Raw genomic sequence first — 25341 nt, 5'->3', positions numbered from 1 at the left:
ACATCAGAGTGCATCAGAGGCAGCTCCAATGTGAGTCCATCTCCTGGTAAAAACCTTTTGTTCTGTTGCCTTTTGATATGAGCTTTCCTGCATAAATCCATTCTCATAGTTAACTGGGGCGCAGGAGCTGAACCTGGCAGTCCAATACAAGCAGGCAGCATCCCCCAGTGGTGTGTTACAAAACTGTGTAGAGTAACTGGCGGAAAAAAAGGAAAACGTGGTCAAGTAGGAAGGCCTGCTAGGGCTGCTTACTTGGCCAATCACCAGCTTTGGGGTTTTCCATTGGCTAAAATGGAGATGTCAATCAAATCCTCCAGAGGGTGTTTTTCTGTGGTCTCCTCAGTGCAGTTTAGGAGGTGGTGAGGTACACATCCCCTCCGTGAAAATCCATATGCTAACATCAAAATTGTCATGTATAAAGTAGCAATACTGCAATGTATAATACACAAGATGCTGCATTCACAGACTTACTTAACTAAAAAATACAACAATTAAAAGTTCTCATCAATATGAGAAAGTATGGCAGTATTCTGCAGAGGCCTAACATTATATGTGTGTAATATTATTTTCTATGCATTAAGGTGCATTTTAATGGTGTTAAAGATGGGGCTGATTGTAACTACTTATATACTGTTAGATCATTTAATCTATAACAATGTATTATATTCTATGTTGAGCATATGTTTTTCTATGTAAATTCCTCGGTTGCAAAGTAACAAACTACCAATAGTGGTAACATAAATGTTGTGCAGTAAAAAGTGATAGACAATTTATTTGTTCGTCTGAAATGTAGTGGAAAAGTATAAAGTATAAAGTAGCTTCAAATGGAAATGCTTAAGTAAAGCACGAGTGCTTCGAAGTTGCAAACATATTGTAAATATAATATAATATAATATATGATATAATATGATATGATATAATATAACATAATATAATATAATATAATATAATATAATATAATATAATATAATATAATATAATATGATATGCACATTTTGTATAAGGTTTGTTTTAGTTGTTTTTAGTTTTTTGGGGGGTAGTTTTTCACGTAGGGTCATATGTTCGGCTCACACGCCGATGAGATTTTTTATTTTTATTTTATGCATATTTGCCTCAACTAACAATGGTCAAAAAACAGTCTATGGTGAGGCACTATAAGCGCACACAGTCCTTTGCCATACCCAGCTGACGCCCATGGGTGGCAGAGCTGTTCCGGACCACTGGACGGGGGACGGACTGCTCTCTGATTGGTCGGCGGTGTGCGCGTCCCCGTCGTCTCCTCCCGGTTTTCCTGGCATGACCTTTTCCCTTGGCAACCACTTCCTCCGAGCATCCACGGCCATCTTTAATTTCAAGTCATTCATGAAAAGTTGTTTCGCTCATGTAAACACGCCGAGCGACACCTTTGCGCACAAAGCAGCGTCGACGGCGCTGTGTGCATGTAGTTTCCAGCGACGTGCTCCAAACAGAGCCGAGCAGCACCGCAGCCGGCTGTCCGCCGAGAATAAGTAAACACCGAAAGCGTACGTGCATATTGTTCAGCGTGGCGTCTTGTGCATCACCCGGGCACATTTCCACACGTTTCCAGGCTGCTGTTTTGCGCAACATCCTCAAAGCTAAACTGTCTGAATGAGCTAGACACGTGTGTAGATACTAACGTGTTGCGTTTTGGACTGAAGTATGTTGCGCTCCCGAAAGAGACAGCAGGTGGAGCGCTAGAATAAGTGTACGGATCATTGTCTGAGGGGCACAGCTGAGTACTCGCCACTGCCATGTTGTTCTGCAAACACCCCCATCAGCAGGGAGACGGAAGTGTTTATTTCTAACATCACGGTGGAGTTTTAACAATAACAAACTGTCACTTTATGTGTTGTTTTATACGCTGTGAACTGCCAGTGACACACGCTGGTTGTCATTAATTGGCGTCTCTTTAATGGCAGGATGAGAAAGAAGCAGACAGCCAAACAGAGGAAGACAGAGGAGACTCCAGTTGTCCAGGAGTTTGTGGTAGAAAAAATTATTCGTCGCAGAGTCTTTAACGGGAGAGTGGAGTACTTCCTGAAGTGGAAAGGTTTCACTGAGTGAGAGAGATTTGCTTTCTCATATTGTGTGATTCTTTTTAGTTTCGTTTTTGCGTCATATTCAAGTGTGTTCTCTCCTTGCCTCTTTGTACTTACAGTGCAGAAAACACATGGGAACCTCAGGACAATCTGGACTGCCCTGAACTCATTGAAGAGTTTCTGAGAAACACCCACTTCTTTGAGGGGAATGAGGAAGATCAAACCGAGCAAGAGTTAATTCCCAAAGAAGAAATGACAGAGCAGGAGACGGAAATTGTGAGTATGTGAGAAATGCAGTGGCAGAGTGTCTGTAAGTGTATGTTGTTTCCATGTTATTCACAGAACTTCTGCTCCTAAATCTGTAAAAAGGAAAAAAAAAACACATTATTAGATACTATTTATGTAGCGCATTACCAATTAATTCAGGAAGCTTTATATCTTAAGGTTAAAGGAAGCTGCTCTGGATTAGAGTAAAAACATCTGACCGTGTTGGCAGATTTTGTTCCTCCTTTTCTGAGGTTTTTAAGGCTGAATATGAAACTAAATGGTGTGTGAAGGTGGCTAGTTTCGCAATGCCCCTGAAAGGGAAATCAATAAAAAACTCCCTTTTTTCTAAATAGGCATGTACAGTGAAAAAAAAGGAAAGACATATCCCCATCGGAGCTTTCTCCTCATGTGGATGTTCTCTTTGTGGGGTTTTTTTCTAACGTCTGCTCCTTTGTCCTTGACATTCTCTTCGCAGTCCTGTATGCAGTCTCAGCAGCAGGCTCACACTGTGCAGAGCAACAGCGAGCCAAATGACACGCAGTCAGACACCCCCACTAACCTCAGCACTTACCTCGAGCCTGAATGCATCATCGGCTCCACAGACAGACAGGGAGAGCTCATGTTCCTCGTCAAATGGTAACTCCAACACTTCCTCTTTTCTTTGTCCTTGAATGAATGCCAGGGGCTGGTTAAATGTTTGTCTGATGGTAAAACTCACAATCGCTCACGTTTTAAAGCTGCAATCTACATGTTCAATCTACGGGGAGGATGATGGAGCATCTAGTGTCAGGTTTATGCAGGCGTTTCATCTTGTTGTGCAGTGATAACGTCATGTTATGTGAATATATAATTAACAAAGGAGACGAAGTTAGACGACGTTGGCCGTGACAAAACACTCAGATTAGTAACCGATTAGGGAGATCATGCTGCCACTATAAAGAAGCGGCGCTTATTTATTAACACCTGTCAAACACCGAGGTATTTCAAAGTGCTTTACATAAGGACAAGAAATGGATTCTAAAATAATCAGAAGTTATTAAAATAGAGTAAAATGGACAAAAAAAATCATCCGGAAACATTTAAATATCTATTGTGAATCCCATAAATTAACTGAGATGCAGCACTAAAAGCTGTATTACCCATTGAAGTGTCATTGGATATTAGTCTTTCCTCCTTCACAATAACCTTCTCAAAACGGGCAGGACTTTGTGCTGATGCTGAAACATTAAAAGTAGGAGGCCGCCATCTTAATGGTGCGTATCCCCACAGGAAGAACTCCGACGATGTGGCCCTGCTGCCGGCCCGCGAAGCCAGCGCCAGGTGTCCCCAGGTGGTCATCGAGTTCTACGAGCAGAAGCTGACCTGGCACTGCGGAGACGAGGAGCAGTGAAAATGTGTGCGTGGGTTGTGTACAGAGGCGAACTGATAAACAGCTGTGCTCTCGCCTGAAGCTTAGTTTAACCTCCATCGAGTGTCCTCCTTCAGCTGACATTAGAGGCGCACTGTGTGAAATTGCGCTGCAGGTATAATTCCGGATTCTGGCAGGTGCGAGATCCTCAGCGGGGAGGGATTTTTAGAGCTCTCGGTCCCGCGGTGCTCAACGAGGTCTGTGTGCCTTTGTGGAGACTGTGATGGAACTAAAACTAACTTTTGTGTAGAGCAGCTGATTTGAGATCAGACTAACCTGTAGCGGCTTTGGTCTCGTGTAAGCGGACTCGATCACTGTGGACATGTGTTTTGTTTTTATTGCTATGTAGTAATTTAGTATTTGAAGTCCTGTTTAGCTACGTCCTGGTTGTTTGGTGTGTGCTTTATATCTTTTATTATGTAGGCATGAGTGAACTAACTGTTGTCCAATCCATTCCTCCATGTAGCTTTTAGTCAGAGCTGAGGATTATAAACCTGTTGTTCTAACTTGTTTTGCGTGTGGTGTTTAGAGCCACAGCTTTTACTGTGTCTTACGACTCTTGTTTGATGTGGAATATTTAGAGAAGAATTGCCCACCAGAAATTTCCTAATTTTTATAATCAGCTGCTAAGTACCAAATATTGTCTTCTACTCTGTATTGATGACTTATAACAAGAATATTATTGAGTTTAAAAAAAAAAAATCTGTTATCTGGTGCTTACACAAAGTTCTGGCACAATTAATCAAATTTTCTTTAAAAATGTAAAATAAATCAATTGAGACGAACACAAAAACTGATGTGCACCTGTCATGGCTAATGCGTTGTTGAATGTCGCACTTTAGATATGACACTGTCCAGTTACTGTACAAAGGGCATTGTCTTGCAGTAATTATACAGGAAACCTGTCTGTTGATGGCACTGTCCTGACTCGACATATCTCCCATGACTGTTATGGGACACTCAGCTAAACCATAAACCTCCGATAAACACACCTGCTACTGAATTACTGTAACTGTTGACCATGGATCTGTGAAGTCTCTGTGAATAAAGGAAACCTTTTTGTGAAGCTTTTCTCTTGTTTTCTTTGTCATGTGCTAAATTATCTGGGAGGAACATCAATTCAACAAATAATCAATTTAAAAACGGTACTTTTGGATGTTTTTTTTCACTGAGTCTAAATGATGAAGAAGGAAGAGCTTATCTCAGTCTTGTGACTTTGTTTTGAAACCTACCTTTGTTCCCAGTCAGTAAATGTTGGACATATAAAAGGCACTTACACAATGCTAAGCTAAGCACCACATTATCTGGCTGACTTAACTGAGAGTCAAACAAGAACATTTGGATTATGAGAGAAGAAACTGACGCTGTGGCTCCGGTAGGTCTGAAGTCATACTGTAATTCTGATGAGATTTGTAACCCGTTTTATAGTTATTAAAAAAACCTTAAATGTCACAACTTGAGTTCAGAAGCTTTAAATTGTGGTACAGACTTAAAAAAATAACTTTTTTGTCTTAAGCAATCAAATTATATTTCGTGGGATTTTCCGATTCTTGTCGGGTTGGTCATTGCACTTCCTCTATGTGCTAATAAAACACTTCCCCTGTTTCTTAACGTATTCACTTCAGTGTCTCTCCTGCCTTCTCAATGCAGCAGGTGATCAGTGTTTGGGTGCGGGACCCACGGATACGAAAGAATGACTTTTGGCATGCCTACATAGACTACGAAATTTGTTTACATGTAAGTAAAATGACAAAAGGAGGTTGTTTTAGCCTTTACATAAAACGTTGAGCTTATAACATGTGTGTCTCACTTGTGTCCTCATTTAGACCGACAGCGTGTGCTTTACCAAGAAGATCTCAATTGTGAGAAGGAGGTTCAGTGAGTTTGTATGGCTCAGGCAGAAGCTACAAGCAAATTCACAGCTAATGTAAGTAAATCTTACTGTGTTTTGAACTGACAATTTTAGCAAAATCATTACACATATACTTTCAGTTTTCATGTTAAAGGTAATCTGCACTATGGTACACATTTTTAGGGTGTATTTTTTATTTCTTTTGCAGGGTACGGCTACCAGAGCTGCCCCCAAAGAACGTCTTCTTCAGCCTGAACAACGCCCAACAGATCACTGAGCGGATGAAAGGGCTCCAGACGTTTTTGGAACAGTAAGAGTGATCTCACAGATCAATTACCCTGTGAACTTTGACACAGCACAACAAACCATAACAAAACTGCTGACACTTTCCAGAAACACCGGGCCATGTGACTACTGTTCTCACAAACAATACAATATATTGAAATTGTCCTTACTCTCCAGGATCCTGCAGAGCCCTCTGCTGTTGTCGGACAGCTGCCTGCATCTTTTCCTGCAGTCACAGCTCAGCGTGTCCAAGATGGAGGCCTGTGCTGCCGGACAGACCCACTACTCTGTGGCCCAGGCGGTCCAGCGCAGTGGTCTGAGGCGATTCCACTCTGAAGAGGATCTGCAGAAGGACCTCAGCACGTCTTGTGACTATGACTCAGACAGGTTTGTAATATTAGACTTTTAAATCTTTCTCCACTACAAAAAGTCCTTAGAACTGAAAGCCTTTTACATCTAAGGTTAGAGCTTTGTCATCAGCAAAGGCAAAATATGCTTTTAAGTATAGACTCACTGATGTATTTTCCAGGACAGCTAATATGAGAACTCCTTCTCATTTTCCAAATTATGAAATTGTATTCACTTTCCATCCCCTGTTCTGTTGTCTGTCATTCCAGCTCAGAGTGTTTAGATCCAGAGCTTCGGATTAAAGATTTGGCAATAAACAAAGCAGAGAGTACGGCTTCGCTTGATCTCATGGGAACCAGCCAGGACGAAACCCTCAGCTGTTCATGTGGTTCTACATGAAAACATCATCATTATCACATCGTCATACCTTCGGCACAGATGAAATGTGCCTGTTTCCCCGTCATACTACACTTTTAGTTTGTGGTTGCTCCTAAGTATTTCACTTGTTAAAAAAAAAATCATAGCTTATTATGTTGTTATTGGGGCAATTCAGTTTGAACCATGTACAGTAAATACTAATAAAAATGTAACTATTGTATATCCATAAAGTGTTGTGAACCTGTGTTCCGTCTGCATAGCTAAAAAGTTGTAGCAACAATTTGCCTGAAGATGGCAGTGTTGGTACATCAATCTGTCTATAGAATCACTTATCCCATGAACATTTGTTGCAACTGTCCATATTCACTTCATAAACGTACTCGCAAAGTAGAAGCATCACTAGTTATGGTCATTCACAAGGTGTAATTTTGCCACATATTTGCAGAAAACAATGCAATACCTTAAGCAGCGACAGCCTGATGTCTCTCTCTGTGGCTGACCTCCCCCTCCTAATAAAGTGAACGGTGTGGGAAGCTTGTCATGTGGTGGCCACTGCAGTGCTTAGCAGTTTGATGTATAATAGGGTCTCTGCAGAGCTTTCAGACAGCCCCCCTGTCAGGTGTGTGGCTGGTAGGAGGTCCTGTTGGATCCCAATGGACTCGCTCCTGTCTGAGAGGGCCACCAAGGAGACAGGCTACATTGCTCCCTGCTGAACAAAATGCCAGCTGCACTGACAAGTCACCTTTTCTACCCGTCTCTCTCTCGTTATACTTGCATGAGTCTGTTCACTACAGTCACATTTATCTGTGTGCGTGTGCTGAATACATATGTGCTCCCACAGTGAGCAGCACCATGCTTCTGCAGAGGTAATGACCACTAAACAGAGTGACGGCAGGCTGATATATCTGCACAGCTAATTAGATTAGCTTTGTCTCTCTGCAGCGGTGGTGATATTCATTATAAATTCAGAGCAGACAATAGGCTTGTGCTGGAGAGAATGGAGAGGTGACAGCACCTCAGACCTGCTCTGAGCAGAAGAACAGTTTGGACAGTAGGACAGCCCACCGACTCAAATTGGGTGGGGGGGGGGGACATTTTGCCTGAAGATGTGTGGGTGTACATGTGTGCTCATGCATGTCCCGATATGCTAATGCGGTATATGCATGTGTCGTCTTTGACAGTGCTTAACTGTGTGGGACAGCATTACCCTGCATGGCTTCAAACACTGAGGCTGTCAGCACTGCAGATGTTTGCTTTAGCTGGATATTCAAAAGAGGTTTATGCCTCTAATACATTCAGAAAACACACCTGAATTGTTGAAGTACAGGCATTTTATACACAAATGTGTGCAAATGGAATGCCAAGCCCGTTTTACCACTGAGTCTAACATAACAATTTCAATTAAAGGCTCTCCTTTAGACTTGTTGGTAAATACATTTTACAGAAAGAATGAAAGAACAGTTCACTTAATAAATAAATAAACAATTACAAAGTCCATGAAACATCTAAGAGATTTTAAATTTGGTTTCTGGTCAACATTTTCTGAGAGGAGGGGAGACTCCTGATCTCAGTATTTCTAGTGATCCTTTAAATAAGCAACATTATAACCCTGAAGCTAATGTAAGAGGTTGTTCCATCCAATCGGCCTCTCTGGACCCAGTATAACCAGTCAACTCTCTGATGATAACTATCTCAAACAGCAGCAAGTCCTCACACACCTCACTAAAGGTAAACGTTCTTCAGTGAATTGGAGCATGTTAGCATTTAGCATGTTAGCCGGACCCAGCGTGCCCCTGCATGCCACAAACATCAATGGTGTGTCACTTAGCTCGCCACTTTTCTTTGTTCTTTTTAACTTTTAACTTTGCTGAGTTACAATAATGCTAATTATAACCACCCCTCATATTTGATCCTTTATTTGATTGCGCTGTCTTGAAGTGATAGTTCCGGCCCGTGAACGGAAACATTTGTAGTATAGTTTCCGGAGAGCTGGGTCCTATCTCTGGATTCCTGGCCTCCTGTGGGCGCAGACACACCTGCAACTCCTTCTCTGTTGTAGCCAAATATTTACCTTCGACTTTTTTTTTATCAGGAACTTTTCATGTGACTTTTGTTTTCATTTGGTTAGGGAGCAAATTGACATGTAACGACCTACATTACTTGTGATAAACAGTAGACTGTCTGTTAAATGACCACATTTTCGTAATACTGAATAAGCCTACAATGTGGCCTGCACAAATCAACTGTGTAGCAGTCAGAAGGCTAAATATGTACAGATTCATCAAGTTACCCCAGAATCCAGTTGCCATGCAAGGTAAACATGGCTTAGCACATGGTGCAAATAGGTCACTGTATCATAAAAGCTTTGTTTGTTACTTAGTCCCATGGATTGAAACATTTACATTACTTGTTTCAGTCCGACCTGTCCAGGAGTAGCCTATTGACTCTGCTTTTAATGGTCTGTGACTCTTGTCCACTGGCTGTTAACCTTGAGCCACTGTAGCCTAGCCTGTCAGTGCAGTTCTGCTGCCATGACAGCACTGACACATTTAAACCCATCAGATCGATTGGCTAACAGCTCTCTGCTCCATGTTGTGTGACCCCAGAGAGGTCAAATGGCATGAAAATGTTTGGAGCGAGTGATATCACTCTGTTTCAGGGCTAGTTTTTAGCTGAACATAACCACAATTATTCAGAAATGTACAAGATCAAAATCACGTTTTCATTATTTCCACAAATGCTTTATCTCAGTTTAATCTAATTAGTATGCTTAATGTTTGACACATAAAGCAGGAGAAAGGAAAATGGCCCCTCTGGGAGGTGCCCATCTGCCTCTGACCAAGTCAGCATGTCTTTCTGCAGCGACAGCTCAAACAAACCCCACCTCATGTCTGTGATCTCATGCTTGACTTTCTTTTCCCTCTGTTGAGTAATTAAAACAGAATCACAAAAAAGCTAAAATCCTTTTTACCTATTTTATACTTTGGAATGAACCAAATTGTCACATTTGAATGTAACAATATGAAATCCCAATCAGGGTTCGTTTACTGAGCAGACTGCCCAGAGCCAAAAACAAATGGAAGTATTGAGGGTGATATGCTCCAGTGGAGGCAAATTACAGATAAATCAGAAGCTGCTCATGCATTTTAAGTGCCACATTATACAGAATCCATTAGTAGCAATAGGAGTTCAGCACCACTTGAGATATTAAATCTCTTTGCCTCCAACTCAGTGGAACCAGGATGAGTCAATATCAGAGAAGCCCAGCTGCACTGCCAATAGATAGGGGATGAGACCTAAAGGAATGCTGCCAGAGGTATACACAAACAACAGTCATATGATAACAGCACAGGCTGGAGATACTGATGTGTAGCTTGTTTTACAGCCAGACAATCAAATTCACCAGGGGCAAGAGACGGAGCAAGGTAAATGATCTGGAAGTCTGGGGTTAATTGAATTGTTAATAACATACGCCTCGTATCTGAACATTTTTCAAGGTCTCTCACATTTCATGCCAATACTGAGCGCTGATTTACTGAGGGCCACAACAATTCCACAATCTGACAGCCAAAAAATTATTTTTAGATTTGCCCTTGTGGCTTTGTGTCTTTGTGTGTGTTCAAAACTTGGTGGAAAAATACATTTTCTCAAGGTTGAAACATGTTTCTTTATCACTCAATGGTCACAGATGGAAACGAGCTGACTTAAGAGCTATCCATCATTCATCAAACCCAACAACCCCGGTACCTTTCCTCGGTCCTGCACGTCGTACAGTATACCTGCTCTTTTCCCCTCCACATGCTGTCGCCTTTTGGTGCAGGGATGTAGCAATTACTGGGAACGGGCGGGATCACTGTACCAAGGCCAGCAACAGCTTCACGTCTCCAGGAATCAGGGCTGATCAGCGTGAAACCAAGCTCTTCTGCATTGAACACATGGGCCCGGGGGGGGGGAACAGGGAAATTGAGATCACTGCTTCATAATTTCCTGAAATAATATGGTGTGTAATATCAAACATGTTTCCTTTGGAGCGTACAAACAGATGGAGAAGGAAGGGCCTTGAGTGAAAACAATGTCTGCGTTTATACTCACAAATATTCTTTAATCCATGCGAAAACACATGTGCATATTGTACAAACAGGATCCATAAGGTTACTAATGAGCTCATACAAGAGTGTAAGAACTCATAAGATGTGCATGGTGTCAGCTACCTTTAGTGTCTATGATGCCTTTTGCTCATCCTTATATGAATTTGTGTCACGGGAACAGCTCCTCTGTGTGTCACAAGATCATGTGTGAATAACAAACCCTCCAGACTAACTTCTTCTTAGAGATGAGGAGTCAGGTGGAGGGGGAGCTCTTTGGTCAGACTCAGTCCGTGGATGCAGAGACGCCCCGTGTTGGCAGTGAGAGGACAATAGAAGGTGAAGAAACAAGGGAGGGAAGAAATGGAGGGGTAGAGGGCACCGTCTCTTGAGGCCTCTGTGCTTCGCTGCCAGTGTGTGTAAATCAGCAGGCAGCTCACGGCTGCAATGAGGTAGAAAATAAAAAAAACATAAAAATGTCCAAGTGAAATAAGAGGCAAGAAGAAATCTTTTATGATGAGCCTAAATTCTCCTTACTCTGCAGTAGATCCACTGGCTGGCTTAGCTTGTCTTCTCCAGACACCGTCTATCATCCCAGTGTCTGCATAACGCCACAAATTACTCAAATTACCCCACCTGCTATTCATGTAATACATATGTAATGAGTATCCTAAATTCACATGATTATCATTCACGGTATGTTAATAGGGCTCATGTCATATTCATTAATATGCACATGAAATTATGTGCACTGCCAAACCAGAATGCTGGAAGTTCTTCAGATGTGGTTAAACGAAACAATCCAAACTCAAAGGTCTTCTTACTAGCTTTTGGATCTATCAAACCGCTTGGTCTTCTTCAGCAAATAGGGCTGGTTTAAGTGCCATCACATAGTGTGAGTGTGGATCTTTGATCTTAGATTATTTTGGTAACATATATAGGCAACATCATCATATTTATCACATTCAGCCCATTTTCTTTACATTTAATATGAGCATTAGCCGGTAAGGTATAAGGCAAGTTTAAGTACAGTGTTTATAAAAAGTATTTAGGTCTCCTGGAAGTTTCCATGTTTTATTGTTTTACACATTTTAATTAGATTACATTTACTGTGTTTTTTTTTACACTGATTAACAGAAAGTTATTCTTGAATGTCAAATTGAAAACAAGTATCTACAAAGTGATCTAAATTAAAAAAACATTTTAAATGCGAAATACATGAATTCACCCCTTATAATAGAAAACACCCAAATCATCACTGGTGCAGCCAGTTGGTTTTAGTAGAAACATGATTATTTATTAATTCAGTGTCACTGATGGGGGCAAATAAAATAATGTAAATATCTTGAATTAAAATCTCAAAATCAACTTGTACAGTTACAGTTTCTAACAATGCTTCGGATCGACACACAGTACGTTTTTAAAGTAACATGAGAAGATGTCCTGCATGCCGAGGCCAAATCATCTCTGAGAGAACTGCAAGTGCATCAGTTAAAACTGCAACATGATTTACAGTACCTGAAGGGACAACATTCATGACAATCTCTGCCACAGAAAAACTGTACTGAGAAAAGGAGCAATGCAAAGGTGAGTCCAAGCCGCTCCTGGCGTGCCTTGGCCTGGGCCCTAAATTAGCTCTGGCTCGAGGACCTCAACCAGAATGTGAGGTACAACCATGTAGGGATCAGTTTGCACTGGATTGGCAGACAGTCAGCTGCAGAGAGGTGTAAGAGGTACAGTGTGGAAAGGGCTATAATTACAGTTAGAGCATCTCTGACATCTCTGACCTCCTCTGGATACAAACTATCCTCCCAGACCAACCAGGGTCATTACTCACCTCACTAACTAGTAGAGTAAATCAGTGGCAGAGCGTTAGAGCCACAGCTAGAGAGTAAACAGGGCCAGAGTACGGAGGCTGAAGCCTTGTAAATAATCCGCGTGGCGAGCATGAGCGAGGGCGTGGGATATGTTTATAGCAGGTGGACAAACACCTGTCACTTTGATAAGTCTGATTTATCCTGAATGACATGTCAGCACATAGCTCTATCCAGCCCGTGACAGCCTGGACCGCCGACCCCACACTCTGGGACATGAGACCTGTTTGTAGCAGTGATACAGTATGTGAGAGAGGCAATAACAACAGTTTCCTCAAATTAAAGTATCGTCTGTGACATGATGGTGTTCAACGTATCGTCCTCTTGGGGGATGGTGTTGTTTTCAAGGCCAGAAACTGGACTTGGAGCCCCATGTGTTTCCCATCCAGCTCCTGAGACATAACTGTCTGCAGCTTGCAGAGGGCAATTAACCAGAAGGAAGAGCAGACACTGCTAACATGTGTGAGAGAGGTGGGTGTGGTGGTTGTAATAAATGACCTGTCTAGACCCATATTTACTGGCCTGCCACTAACCCTGGTTTTCAGCTCATAATATTACCCATTATATATTGAAAAATCACTGAAAAGGCATGAAAATCTTAGCCTCAAATTCCAGAAATATGAAATTTCACAACAGCCTGTCATGATGTTCGTTAGCTTTCACTTTAAATTCATCATGTCTTCTTCTCACAATGTCATAAGCCAGCTGAGGAAACCTTAATTTGTCAGTTGCCATGAGTTATGCTAACGGAAACTGACCTCAATTAAGAGTGACTTGCATTTAAAAAGTGTCTATATCAGATTTTAAGATTTAGACCAGGGGGGGGGGGGCTTTAATGGAATGCTGACAGAGGGCAAGTTGGAGAGGTAATACATTTCCTGCAAAATGCCAGTGGATACAACATAAATAAGGCAGTGTTATTCCTGACAGAAACTCTACATGAAGCTGTGGCGTGATCTACGGCTGAATGACCCGGTTAAAGAGCAGCAGAAACCGCTGACAGCTTGATCAAGATTACCTCTCTAAAGTGGTATAGATCAAGTCTTTAGCCTTCTCACCAACCCCAGAGGTGATGGTATGAAATGGTGATGGTACATGATAATACTCAAGGATGAGCATCTATCAGTGTTAGCAGGGGGATATTAGTGTAGTGTACCAATAATGCCCTGAGTTGTTTACCCAGAAGGCATGCATTAACAGACGTATAGGAATATTGCTTATTTGAAGTATAAATTATAGTTGGCTGCGGAAGAATGATATACATGAGGTATGAATTGTCTCTAAAAACGACTATGAATGTATTCTGTCCTGTCGAGAAATTTTGTTTTATATTTCCATCATCTTTCTCGGCAAATCTAATTTTGTTTATTATTACTCAGCAGCTCAATCTATATATGTTTGACCAGTAAAAGTGTATCTTTATGGTTGCTTGTATTAATTAGAGATATTCTGGTATCATTAGTGTAATTTAGTGCTCACTAGATTAATGGCACGGTGGCATTTATCTATGAAACATTATATCTTGATGTTAAATTGCAATAAAAGAACCTGTATATTTTGCAGATATGGCTGTCCAAATCTAACGGAGGGGGATGGGGGTGTAGTTGACATCCATTAAGGAAATCCTTTATTGGCACATAAAATGAGAGGCAATATTTAGCCTTACTTGCCTTTGGCAACCTAACCCATAGCCTAACATTAAAAGGAGGACTCTTAGGGGGAAATACCAAGCCACGTCAGCAGTAAAGAAATATTTGTGTTTATGTATCAAATCAGCAACCCAACTTCAGCACCAAAACATGTTTTAAGTGTTGATAATCAACCTAAATGATGGAATAACACGCTCAGCCAGTCAGTAATTTTTCTTGTCTGATCGCCACTCTCTGAACATCCCGTTGTTTCACTACACCACTTTCCTCCCCTAAAATTAGGCATTTCTTCTCTATATTCAATGTAGTATATTCAATAACTAATTATGGTAATTCATTACATCTCCAATTAGCAGAGAGGCTTTATCGCTGCACTGTACCGTAAAGAGCAGGATTTATGTTGGCTTTGAATGTCACCCAGCGGACAGAGGACTAGCTCATCACTCAAAAAGGAACAAAACCGAGAGACAGGAGCAAGGAAAAATAGTGGGAAGAGGGAAAGAAAGATACAGTGAGTTATTGGTTAATGAACACATTTTCCTTCCCATTTTCTCACAACCTTGAGAAAACCTTGACAAGGCCCCTTTTGTCCAAAGCACACCAAAAAGGAGCAGATTACCCTGATAGATAAAATTGTTTTAAAACTTTGGTATTTCAGTGAGGAGGCTGTAAAAAGATATGTACAGTATGTATGTAACCTCGGAGGGATTTGCCTGGCTAACGCCACCTCGCCTGCTGTCAAACAGCCCCTCAGAGGGTGATAAGCATCCCTGCTATTTGTTTGGGTGGCTGTCTTATTAGTGTACAAGCAGCACAGCCAACCATCTGCTCGCTGTGATCCTCTGCCCAGCAAGGTCTCTCAGGTGTTGTAAAAAAACTGTCCCTTTCAAGCTTGGAACAAAAGTGCTGACCAGATAAATAAACTCATTTTTAAAAAGAAATTAATATTTTTTCATTTATCCAGGGAGCTGTGTACACATGTTTGGTGTGCATGCAGGATTTGATATTGACAGTAGCCTGATGTTAACTGCAGAGAATTACAAAGAGAAAATAATGTGATTCCGTTGGGTTAAATATTATTGACAAATGCACTTTTTCCTTACGTCTACGCATGTTAATGGTTTATTTCCCAAGAAAATACTTCGACAGATCTCCATCGCATTGGTTTTTTCATAAATTTCTGCTGTTCTTCCTGTCTCTTGTCAATTGTTAATGTTAATTCAGTCTGCAAATATAATTTCAAAACTTGTGTCCTGAGGCAACAAAAGAAAAAAACTTGTGTATCATTTCTGCCTTGAACATCTCTGCTACAGAGGTAGTAATCTATGACCTTTGAAGAGACTCTATTGCCACCTTGTGGCTTAAGTCGCAGGTTAAATAATAATAATTAAAAAAATGCTCTGAAACAACAGATGTGTTTAAATCTTTAATTTTTTAACCATTTGCAAATATCAAATTTGCCAAAAGCAGTGTGTGAAATAGTGCGGAAAACTGTATCTTGGATAGGAAATGAATACAAACAAGCGGTGCAACATGCAGATATTGTAGAACAATACTCCTAAATATGTATTTCAGTCATAGGAAAGTCTTTTCATCCAATCATCAGTCTTCTCTAGTTGATACGGGAGGGAATGATCCTGGAAATTACACAATGGACATGTTAAATAAAATGGATTAACTTCAGAAATACATTTTGATCCTAAAACAGGTGTGAGAGCCTTGTTCACTGCAGTCATGAGGTCTGAGCAACTTACATGAGGTGTATTTAAAGCGCGTAAAGCTCCATCAGGAAGTCTTTGGGGACGATTCCAACTGTTCCATTCTTCTCTCCGACCCACCAGCCAAAGCTCTGGTACTCCTGAAACAGGACCGAATGGAGACGTTGAGAAGATGATAAGAGTGAGTCCACGTCTCCTCATCATTTTTAATCATGGCTGTCCTCAACTGAAGAAATTCGAAGTCGACTAACACTCATACGATCTTATATAGTAATCGATTAGTTGATTTGATTGACAGATCTTGAAAAAAAAAAAAGCATTAAAAATGTCAATTCAACTCAAGAAATCTTAGTCAACTAACACCAAAAGAATCAATTAGTCAACTAATCAACTAAGAGGGGGCTTATCTTAAAATGATGAAATGTTGTCTGATGGGAAAGCTCCATAGAGCAGCAGTTAACTATTTACAAATGCTCCTTTGTTTTCTTTTTACTCTCACCTCCAAAGCAACACCTTCATCCCATCAACAACTTCACATCTCTCGTTCCCTGTCCTGCCTCTCTACCCGCCATCGCTTTTGAGACTGCACACACATCCACCACACAAAAACCTCAGTGTGCATAGAGCACATCACACATAAATCTGTCAAAGCATGACAAGTAATAGCTCCAAATGGCTGTCAGCATGCTGAGATGTGAGGGGAACACTGCGAGGGGAGATCTGACACAAGAGGAGAATACCCCTCTCTCTCGCTCGCCCCCTTTCTCTCTCCCTTTGGCCAAGAGCCTGACCTCACATCAAAGTCTTCCCATGAATCAACACTGGGGCTCATGTACTAACAAGGTTGAAGGAAGAGGAACCCGCACATTGTTTCAAATCTATGCCAAAACTCGGGGACGAGGATGGACCACATCTGTGTCCAGTTATTCCCAGGAGAGAGTAATGGATGTAAGTGATCTTATGGTAGTATTAGACACAAGAACATCACAATAGTTATGGCTAGCACGGACTGTTGTCTGGAGACGGCCCATTCATCACGTCAGATAAAAAGGCACTTGACTCACTGTCCATGTCAAATATTTATACACAGGACACGAATACAGTAAAAAGTAATTTAGTAGATCTTAATTATTAACAGCAAATCAAACATCACAACAACAACAAAAAACAGAACAAAATAATTAATGTGTCTCATGATTAAAATGACATTTCACAAGCCCCTGAGGGATAATATAGCAGATTGACATAAGGTGTGTGTAAGAGACCGAGGGTGTGAGTGCACGTTATGACTTCCTGCAGCTATAGCCTTTGAAAAAAACGCAACACCTCATTGTGCAGTTCTGCCTCGCAAATAAGTTGTGCATGAGTGAGTGCGGCACACAGCATGAGAACATATAGACGGAGCTGTGGAAGACTAATGATGCCACACACTGTGACAAAGCACACATTAACACAAAACTGGACTGTCCCATAATGTGATTACTTATGCCAAATGAAACGCTCCACAGCTGATGCGTCAGTTTATAAGCACGAACTGTACAACAAGTGATGAGGTGAAAAGATGTGCAGGCACGATAACAACAGGCAGTAACATGTGTGGACAGAGTTTACTTTTTATCAAGCCATCTAGCCACATCAGTTAAGTGAGATGTTACATCTCTTGATTTGTTTTATGTGCTGTGACTTGGGAGGGACGAGGGGGTGGTGCAGCATATTCGGACAACACACTCTCCCTCACTCCCAGTCAAGCCCTATAGTCAACACCCAGGTCCTGACTGGGGGGTCTCGCAGCTGTAACACTACAGCTATTTCTGGCCTCTGGAATGGGGGAGGGACACAGGGTAGAGGGGGAAACTAGAATGGGGGAGCGACTGGGGGGGGGGGGAAGAGTCGACCGTCCCTTTAGCTGCAGCTGGCTGCTGCAGTCCAGACAGGTTTTATGGTCATTGCCCTCGCAGCAGGCCACAACCCCCAACACCAAGGTTTCAGCTAATGGCACTCCCAGTCTGAGTGAAAGGGCAACTTAACTCTTGGTCCTTCTTCACACACGAAGAAGGAGTCATAAACGGGCTTTTGGCCGATGAGTATAGATGGTGTCTGTCTGCTTTGTGCATTTGTTTCCTGCAAAATTAGTGCTGAATCAATTAATCAATTTGCTGGTCAACAAAAGAGTAAACATTTTGATGATCCTTTATATTTGCTGTACTCATTTTTCAAACAAAAAAGCTGAACATCTGGGCTTCTTGGTTGGGAACATTTGATGCCTTTTTATCTAGATGTTGTACAGTTGGTCAGTCAAAGAAAAATCTAAAGATGTCAGCTGACGCTCTGGCAAATGTTGGTGGGTATTTTCCACTATTTTCTGACATTTTAAAGACAAAGCATTTAATTGATAAATCAGAAAAAACTGAGTAATCAATAATGAAAATATATTGTTCTTACAGCCTACGCCCTATGCTCCTGACTGAAAAAGAAATGTAATAATTAGTCAAAATTATAAGTCAGGTTTTTACATAAAAATGATTATTGGAGCTCAGTCACGATTTTTAAATCTTCATGGCTTTTACATACCACTAGATGGCAGACTTGAATTTGGCAAAGGATCTGGCCAGCTGACAACAGTTGTCTCAGTTGACTTCATGCCTCATAGAAAACAAACCAGACAGGAAATATAGCCAGTCTAGATGGTGCACATGTCACACTTTTTTTTTTTCTTCACACAAACCACAAGGGTCTACATGCATCTGTAAAGTATAACATTCCTTGACTTATTTGCAGTGAAATGTTCAAAAACAAGCTTGTTAAATGAATCACATCAAAATCAAATTCCAGATTCATATAAACCAGTGAAGCACAAAAGGACTCCTGTTTAGTTACATAATAAAAGGCAAAAAACCTCCTCAGTTCTCAATACCTGGCGCCCACAGCTAGCCGACAAGCCTCAGAAATTGTGCGTCCACTACACGTCCTCACCTGCTCTGAAATAGAGTGGCGGACTGAGCCTGGGTTTCCTGAGAGCACACATTCCTATTTGGCGAGGCGAGAGAGACGTCTGAGAGGTGTGTGGGCTGAGGGCTGCTCACCGCCTGGCATGGCAGCAGCCGCAATGTGCTGAAACAGTGCAGATGGAAGTGATGGAATGGCGCTCTGTGCCAGCTAAGCTCAGCCTCCGCCAGCAGCACTAAAACAGTTTCCGTTGTGACACAACTAATCCCCATCACTGTGCCAGGGGGAGAACCTAGCGCAGTCTGCCTCTTTACCATCAGCCGTCCTCCTCCAGGCGGTGGGCCAGGTGCTGCCGGTAAAGAATATGAATAGTCGGTTCCTCTGAGGGCCTAAAAAAAACCTCACTTTAGGTGGTCTGAGGCCAGTAGAACCACTCCGACTACAAACCCCATCTCATAACCTTTGCATCACTGTTGGGTTTGAGCTCATCCTGGTTTCACTCAGCATCAAGAAAACACTCATTAAGGGAGAAATCAATGTTTTACCCCTGACCATACCTTGCTCAGTATGTAGACGGAATCTCCACGCTTGAAGGACAACTCATCTGGGTGGCCCCCCGCACAGTCCCATAAGCCCTGGTAGAAGTTGGGGTAGTCTGTGCTTTTATCAACTGCATGGAAAAGGGGAATAACAGATTAGGTGCTATATTTTCTACTGTGAGTGACAACAATAAGTGCACATGTCAGATGCAGCAGTGATTGTTTGTGTGCAGTAAAACCAACAGGAGGCAGTGGAGAGCCTAAAATAGAACTGGAGGCAGACAACAGCTGTATGCCAAGTTCATACTACCTACTAGGTTTTGAGTATGTTCACACTGGCAAAGGGACAAAATGTACACTCAAAACAGTAAGTATGCAGACTTCAAAAACTTTTGGACGGAGACTAAACATCTCCAAGGAGGGTCAAGGTTTCATAATAGGCGTTCGCAGGGAGTGTGCCACAGCAGCCTACTTTATAGGTGAGGATTACCATTCTGCAATAATTGAAAAAGATCTTACATAAAAGACCATAAACAAATGCTCCAGTTACACTCCGTATGTGCCATACCCCATAGCTCAAGACCATGTCCCAGCCTTCAATAAATAGACTTCAACACTCCAGGAACACCTCAGAAAACATATACAAAAAATATATATCTTTGTCCTGGTCTGGATTCATTTGCAGTGACATTGCAAAGAAGACGATTAGTTGATTATTTGATTGACAAACGATTCATCAAGACATTTTTCAAGCAAAACCGTATTTCCATTGTGAGGATTTGCTGCTTTTCTCGGTTTTATATTAATTCGACTGAATCTCTTTGGAGATGGGACTGTTGGTCAGACAAAACAATTATTTCAAAGATGTCACCTTTTATTATGTTATTCTTATTTTTTGACATTTCGTAGACTAAATTATTTATCTATAATGACAAAAAATGATTAGTTTTAGCTTTACCGTAAAGCCACAGGTTGTTTGTCTTTGCACATCATATGTATTCCATAATTTTCTGTTAGTATGAAATAGTAAATATTTTTTGTTTTACCAACTGCAGAAAATAGAAATACTGCAAACCAAAAACATAACATTATAGTAGGCTGTACACAGTTAGTAAGTAGGAATCAGGACACAGCTAGGTTCTTAATGTTTCCAGCTCTCAGCCAAGTTATTGATCTGAAGTGGGACCATTTCTTGTTTCCAGGCAACCCTCGGTGTGTGTTAATGTTGTGGGAAAGTTTAAATACATAAAGTAGATAGAGATAGATGGCATGCTATTTTTGCACTTACACAACTTTAATACGTCACTTATTGCAAAAGGAAGTTGGCCAACTAGGCCAACAGTTATTTCCAGCATTGTGTTAACTTTCATGTTCACAGAAACTTCCTCTTTCAATGTCACTTCTTCCTAACTGCAGCTTAGAAGGTTGAATTATAAGTGACAGAATGTTAACTTGTTGATCACAGTTCCATTTTGTATATCTGTATCACATCTGTGCAGAACAAACACAAATGTCTGTGCTTTGTACCTGAAGCAGGAGGAGCAGGTTTGCTGGCTGGCTCCAACTTTGGAGGAGGCTTTGCTGGAGCGGGCACGTCATCCTCTGGAGAATCAAGACAAGATATTGATGGATGAGTGTGTGCTATGAATTAAGGGTTATGATTACCTGTCGAAGTAGTGGGCAGAGAAAGATTCATTAGCATAAAATAAACCCATTGAATACTATTTTTTTTTTCAACAATATGAAAGAGATGCATGTAATTTGTTCACGTTCTGAAGGACAACAGAGATCGTCACAGTGATACGACGCGTGGTCGGACCTGGGAGCTCTTCATAGATGTCTTCATCGATCAGCTCAGACTCAGCTATATCTTCTATGGGTCCAACATCGTCGTACACTTCCTGTTCCTCCTCTTCATCTTCTGGGATGATTCCTGTCATATCTACAAACAGGAAATAGTACATTTGACTTATACACACAAAAACTCGACTTATACATATACCTACGCACACACACACACACAGTACTTGATGGTAATAGTTAGAGAACGTTTTTGCTTTTTAGTTTTTTAATTCATTAAGAAACAAATGTTGCCGTTTCTAAAATTACAGAGCATAAAAATGAGTTTTTCTTATGATTGAAACAGTTCAAACCTCTCAAAACAAAGTCTATCTGTTTCACCCATTCCTCCGCCTCTTTCGTCGATGACGCACAGAACTATGATGAAAGAGAAGAGAAATGAAAACTGCAGTCAGTGTAATATGCAGTTCTACATATATTAATTAACATAAACAAATAATACTGCATTTATGCATAGTAAAATGTTCCGCATGGAAGAGCCTGAATGTTAGAAACACTCATTTAGACTTTTTAAATATGTGTGTGAGGTTGAGCCATTGCAAAGGCAGCAGTGTCAAATGAATGAATAGCTTTTTAAGAATAACGAGTTAATGAAGTTCATGTACACACATGCCTTGCCAAGTTTTAAACATGGCACATCTCAAGTCCACGTTTGTTTTTCAAATTAGGAAGCACACTTAGAACAGCAGTGACTCAAATCATCACCAAGAGACGAGCGCACCTGATAGACTCGCTTGTCTGGAGCCGTTATTTCAAAGCAACAGTCTTTCTTTGAGTCTTTCCGTAAGGTGCTGTTCATTTTGACAGTGTACCCATCGATACTGAAATCCCCCTTCTGCTGCTTGTCTGGTTACAGGAAATTAAAACATCATCATTAATGGTTCAGAAACAACAACTGCAATGTCACTTTCAAAAGCATAATGCCAAACATCCATCCACTTCAAAAAGTACCTTTTTCACCGCCATAATAGTAGAAGGTATGATGACTTAGAGCGCACCATCTCTTCTGCCACTCGGTGCCAAAGAAACTGTGATCTGGGGAAGGAAAACCAACAATTATCTCAACATAGAAGAGATGGTTCACTGTCTGGTTTATTTAGGGGGCAATCAGAGCTGTGTATTGCAAAAAATGTGAAAATGTCAAAGGGATTCTGGTTGTTAGATCATGTGATATCCTGGTTGTAGGTGGAGCTGACATATTTGTCTTTACACAGTTAATAGCATGGTTTTTGTTCACATCCCTGAAGAGGACCTTGAAAGTGAAAACAAAACATCAATCTTTCTTTTGGAGCTTATAGATTTGAGTGTCGACATCGTCTCCATTAGAGGTATCGAATCATCAAAGCACCCACCCTTTCTGCGCTTCTCAAGGTATCCCGCTTTAAAGACAGATGTCAGGTCCTGAGCCGCCACAGCTGGGGACTGATGGGCACCTGGTGAAGAGAAGTGTTTGCAATATGTAAAAGTGAAAATTACATTTTGTTTTAAAAATGTTAAACATGAACAAATCTGATTAACGTCATGTATTTAGTTTATCATGTATACATTTGACTGATGTTTAAATAAGTATAAAAGCCATGGAAGCTCCACTCAGCAATATTTAGCTTCTCACTGGAGGAGATTCCCCTTTGCAGTGTGCAACTTCAATGCAAATGTTCAACTGCTGTGTCAAAGTTGCTTTGTGTGAAAGAGCAGCCATAAAACTGGCAGCTGCTTTCAGACCATAAACCCCAGACCCCTAATAGCCACTTCACAAGGATTTCACTGATACACTATTTATACAAGTATATACAAAATCTTGTATATTTCCATGATGGAGCATACAAGGTTAAAGCTACTGTATATCGAGGCATGCGTTTTCTCAAACTACAACCATGGCAGTAATGTTCAGTCCCCAGATTGTGGCTGAGAGCAATAAAACATGCTCTAGCTGTCAAAGCGCTGGGGTGAAAGAGGTGGTGGGAGTAGCTGTTGTGCCCCCCAAATTGCTTCCCAAGTGTGTTGCCAAGTTACAGTTGGAATGCCTCCCTCATTGGGCCACTCAAAGTCACTTTCTCCAAGGAGCAGACCCACACATATGTATATTTTCATGCTGAGATGCAATTTCCAATCATTTAATCCAAAACTTGTTAGCAAGTCAACTTTTTGGACGTCTGGTAAGTGCTTGTGGCTTACCGTCAAAAGCCTCTTCATCCTTGTCGGCGCGTTCTGACTGCAGCGACCCTCCATCGTTGTTGCTGTCAACATCCTCCTCGTCATCGGAGTCATCTCCACCTAGAGTACACAAAAAGTGCAGTTAAGTGCAGTTACGGTACATGTTATATCGTAACACAGTGAGTCCCAACCTGTTGTGCAATTTTATGAGGTGTGAGCATTGTGTTTGAAGAGTGATTTCCCCTTTTCAGACTGTGTTTCATGCTGTGACCTGGTGTGTGGGTCCTGACTCCCAGGTTGGGAACCACTGGTATATTAAGTAAAGTTTAAAACTAACACTCACTTCTGTCCTTGAAATCTTGTGGGAAACTGTTGGGGAAACAGTAAATGGGTGTTAACAATTATCATGTTTTGCATTAGGATCTTTAAAACCACCATCTGATGTATATACAAACCTACCCCAACTTGGCCTCTTTAATCCGCTTGATGAAGGCATCCCTCTTCTCTTTTGCCTTCTTGCTTAGATTTTCCCCTTTTAATCCATCAGAGAGAAAATATTCTAGGTCTAGATGCAAAAAAAAAAACACCAGGTAAAACATTCATACAATCTGTCACCACATACTGATTGTGATGTTTTCTTTTTGCAGCCAAATTGCCCACTACTGCTGGATATCATATTCCCTTTCAAAAGCACAATACATGAGTTTGTAGCTTTGGCATGCATTGTTTGAAACTCATCAGCAATGAAATAGCAGCAGTTCTGTGGTGTGTTGACAAGATGCAACTGGAGGAAAGTAGGCTGCATCTGACTAAAAACGTAGTCGTACAGTGTCTGCGCTTCCTCTTTTTTTACGAAAGGGTCTCTTAAAAGCTGGTGGCACGAGCCCTCACTGAACAAGGAAAACAACCCGCGTGGGCAAACAAACATTATCTTATGAAGGTTTTTACCTGAAATCAGCGTCGCGAACTCCTCGGGGATCGCACGCATTGTTATGAGAGTTTGTTCGTGGCAGCAGTGGACCGTCCAACGAGGGGAACTTCACATGATACGGAAGCAGCAATGCGTTCACGGACACGGAAGTTAATCTGCTAATTATTTATAACTGACCACACAGTTCCGTTGCAGAAATAAACACTGAAAACTGCCTTATTCAACATCCAAACTGGCGTGTATTACTCCATCAGATGTTGTGTGTGTGTGTGTGTGTGTGTGTGTGTGTGTATGTGTGTGTGTGTGTATATAGTTTTGTCTGCTACTGATAACGGGAGTTGATGCTTTAATGGAGCGACGAGTCTTTACAGACTAATAAAGTCAGCGGATAACGCATGATCATATTTTTTGATTGATTCCAGATAATATTTATCTGGCACTTAAGACTGTGACTGACTCACTGAACACATTGGGGGTGTCTTTTTTACAATGATGCAAGCACTTTGGGTTCATGAATATGTCAACATTGTAAATCTAAACAGGGATCATTAATAGGCTATGGCAATTATATAAAACTGTTCTGCAGGTTTCTCTGCAAGTTGTTTTTTTCGCCGTTGAGCAACATAGATGTTTGAAGGAGCCTGTGCAACTTCTGCTGCACTGGTTTATTACTGCACATCTTAAATATTTGCATCATTGGCATCTCACTTGTGAGTCAGTTTGTAATCAGTTTCTATTGTACAATCAATGATAAATTTCCTCATCCTGTCTGATGTAATCAATGCACCAGTACAAGTAAAATAAAATAACAACTCACTAATTATACAAAGGGAAACCCGTGCCTCATGCCTGTGCCTTCAGTGAAGCAGCCGGTCATCATATTGTTTTTAAAGGTGTCAGTCATTCACTAGTCATCTTTTGACAGGAAGAATCACCCAATCCAGGTTTAAAGACTGAGCCTTTGAACTGTATAGCCTGTTGTTGTGG

At 41.2% G+C, this 25341-nt stretch overlaps 3 protein-coding genes across 4 annotated transcripts; 2 read left to right on the top strand and 1 right to left on the bottom strand.

Annotated features, from left to right (window-relative positions):
* The first annotated feature begins 1333 nt into the window (after positions 1-1333).
* On the top strand, positions 1334-4780 carry cbx3b (chromobox homolog 3b). 2 transcript variants are annotated; one of them, XM_079165219.1, is made up of 5 exons: positions 1334-1523; positions 1941-2081; positions 2180-2336; positions 2803-2963; positions 3597-4780. In XM_079165219.1, exons 2-5 carry the CDS (start codon positions 1942-1944, stop codon positions 3715-3717), a joined length of 579 nt encoding a protein of 192 aa, XP_079021345.1. In that variant the 5' UTR covers positions 1334-1523; position 1941; the 3' UTR covers positions 3718-4780. The 2 variants fall into 2 exon arrangements, with proteins under 2 accessions (XP_079021345.1, XP_079021346.1); XM_079165220.1 differs by lacking the exon at positions 1334-1523 and adding an exon at positions 1550-1833.
* Positions 4781-5371: 591 nt separating this feature from the next.
* Positions 5372-6841, top strand: snx10b (sorting nexin 10b). The gene is made up of 5 exons (XM_079164140.1): positions 5372-5472; positions 5562-5662; positions 5796-5897; positions 6050-6259; positions 6490-6841. Exons 1-5 carry the CDS (start codon positions 5380-5382, stop codon positions 6617-6619), a joined length of 636 nt encoding a protein of 211 aa, XP_079020266.1. The 5' UTR covers positions 5372-5379; the 3' UTR covers positions 6620-6841.
* An 8784-nt stretch (positions 6842-15625) lies between these two features.
* On the bottom strand, positions 15626-24469 carry skap2 (src kinase associated phosphoprotein 2). The gene is made up of 13 exons (XM_079165055.1): positions 24372-24469; positions 23883-23988; positions 23767-23792; positions 23445-23543; positions 22622-22702; positions 22221-22304; positions 21991-22115; positions 21563-21626; positions 21229-21351; positions 20937-21011; positions 19428-19540; positions 15961-16064; positions 15626-15843 (listed from the first exon to the last, which is right to left on the bottom strand). Exons 1-12 carry the CDS (start codon positions 24409-24411, stop codon positions 15972-15974), a joined length of 1029 nt encoding a protein of 342 aa, XP_079021181.1. The 5' UTR covers positions 24412-24469; the 3' UTR covers positions 15626-15843; positions 15961-15971.
* Between the last annotated feature and the right edge of the window lie 872 nt (positions 24470-25341).

This window comes from Pholis gunnellus (genome assembly GCF_910591455.1).
Source record: "Pholis gunnellus genome assembly, chromosome: 8".
In the NCBI taxonomy this organism is placed as follows: Eukaryota; Metazoa; Chordata; class Actinopteri; order Perciformes; family Pholidae; genus Pholis; species Pholis gunnellus.
The sequence above is the reverse complement of the archived record's forward strand: the minus strand, read 5'-3'. Positions and strand labels throughout refer to the sequence as shown.

What these genes read in the sequence shown, in the direction of transcription:
- snx10b (XM_079164140.1), top strand. Translation starts at nt 5,380, where the DNA reads ATGCAGCAGGTGATCAGTGTTTGGGTGCGGGACCCACGGATACGAAAG. An exon ending in ACTACGAAATTTGTTTACAT is followed by an intron (nt 5,473 to 5,561) that starts GTAAGTAAAATG and finishes GTCCTCATTTAG; the next exon opens with ACCGACAGCGTGTGCTTTAC. An exon ending in TGTGACTATGACTCAGACAG is followed by an intron (nt 6,260 to 6,489) that starts GTTTGTAATATT and finishes CTGTCATTCCAG; the next exon opens with CTCAGAGTGTTTAGATCCAG.
- skap2 (XM_079165055.1), bottom strand. Translation starts at nt 24,411, where the DNA reads ATGCGTGCGATCCCCGAGGAGTTCGCGACGCTGATTTCAG. An exon ending in CAGACAAGCGAGTCTATCAG is followed by an intron (nt 21,627 to 21,990) that starts GTGCGCTCGTCT and finishes CTTTCATCATAG; the next exon opens with TTCTGTGCGTCATCGACGAA. An exon ending in ACCTGCTCCTCCTGCTTCAG is followed by an intron (nt 19,541 to 20,936) that starts GTACAAAGCACA and finishes TTTTCCATGCAG; the next exon opens with TTGATAAAAGCACAGACTAC.
- cbx3b (XM_079165219.1), top strand. Translation starts at nt 1,942, where the DNA reads ATGAGAAAGAAGCAGACAGCCAAACAGAGGAAGACAGAGGAGACTCCA. An exon ending in AAGTGGAAAGGTTTCACTGA is followed by an intron (nt 2,082 to 2,179) that starts GTGAGAGAGATT and finishes TTGTACTTACAG; the next exon opens with TGCAGAAAACACATGGGAAC. An exon ending in CTCATGTTCCTCGTCAAATG is followed by an intron (nt 2,964 to 3,596) that starts GTAACTCCAACA and finishes GTATCCCCACAG; the next exon opens with GAAGAACTCCGACGATGTGG.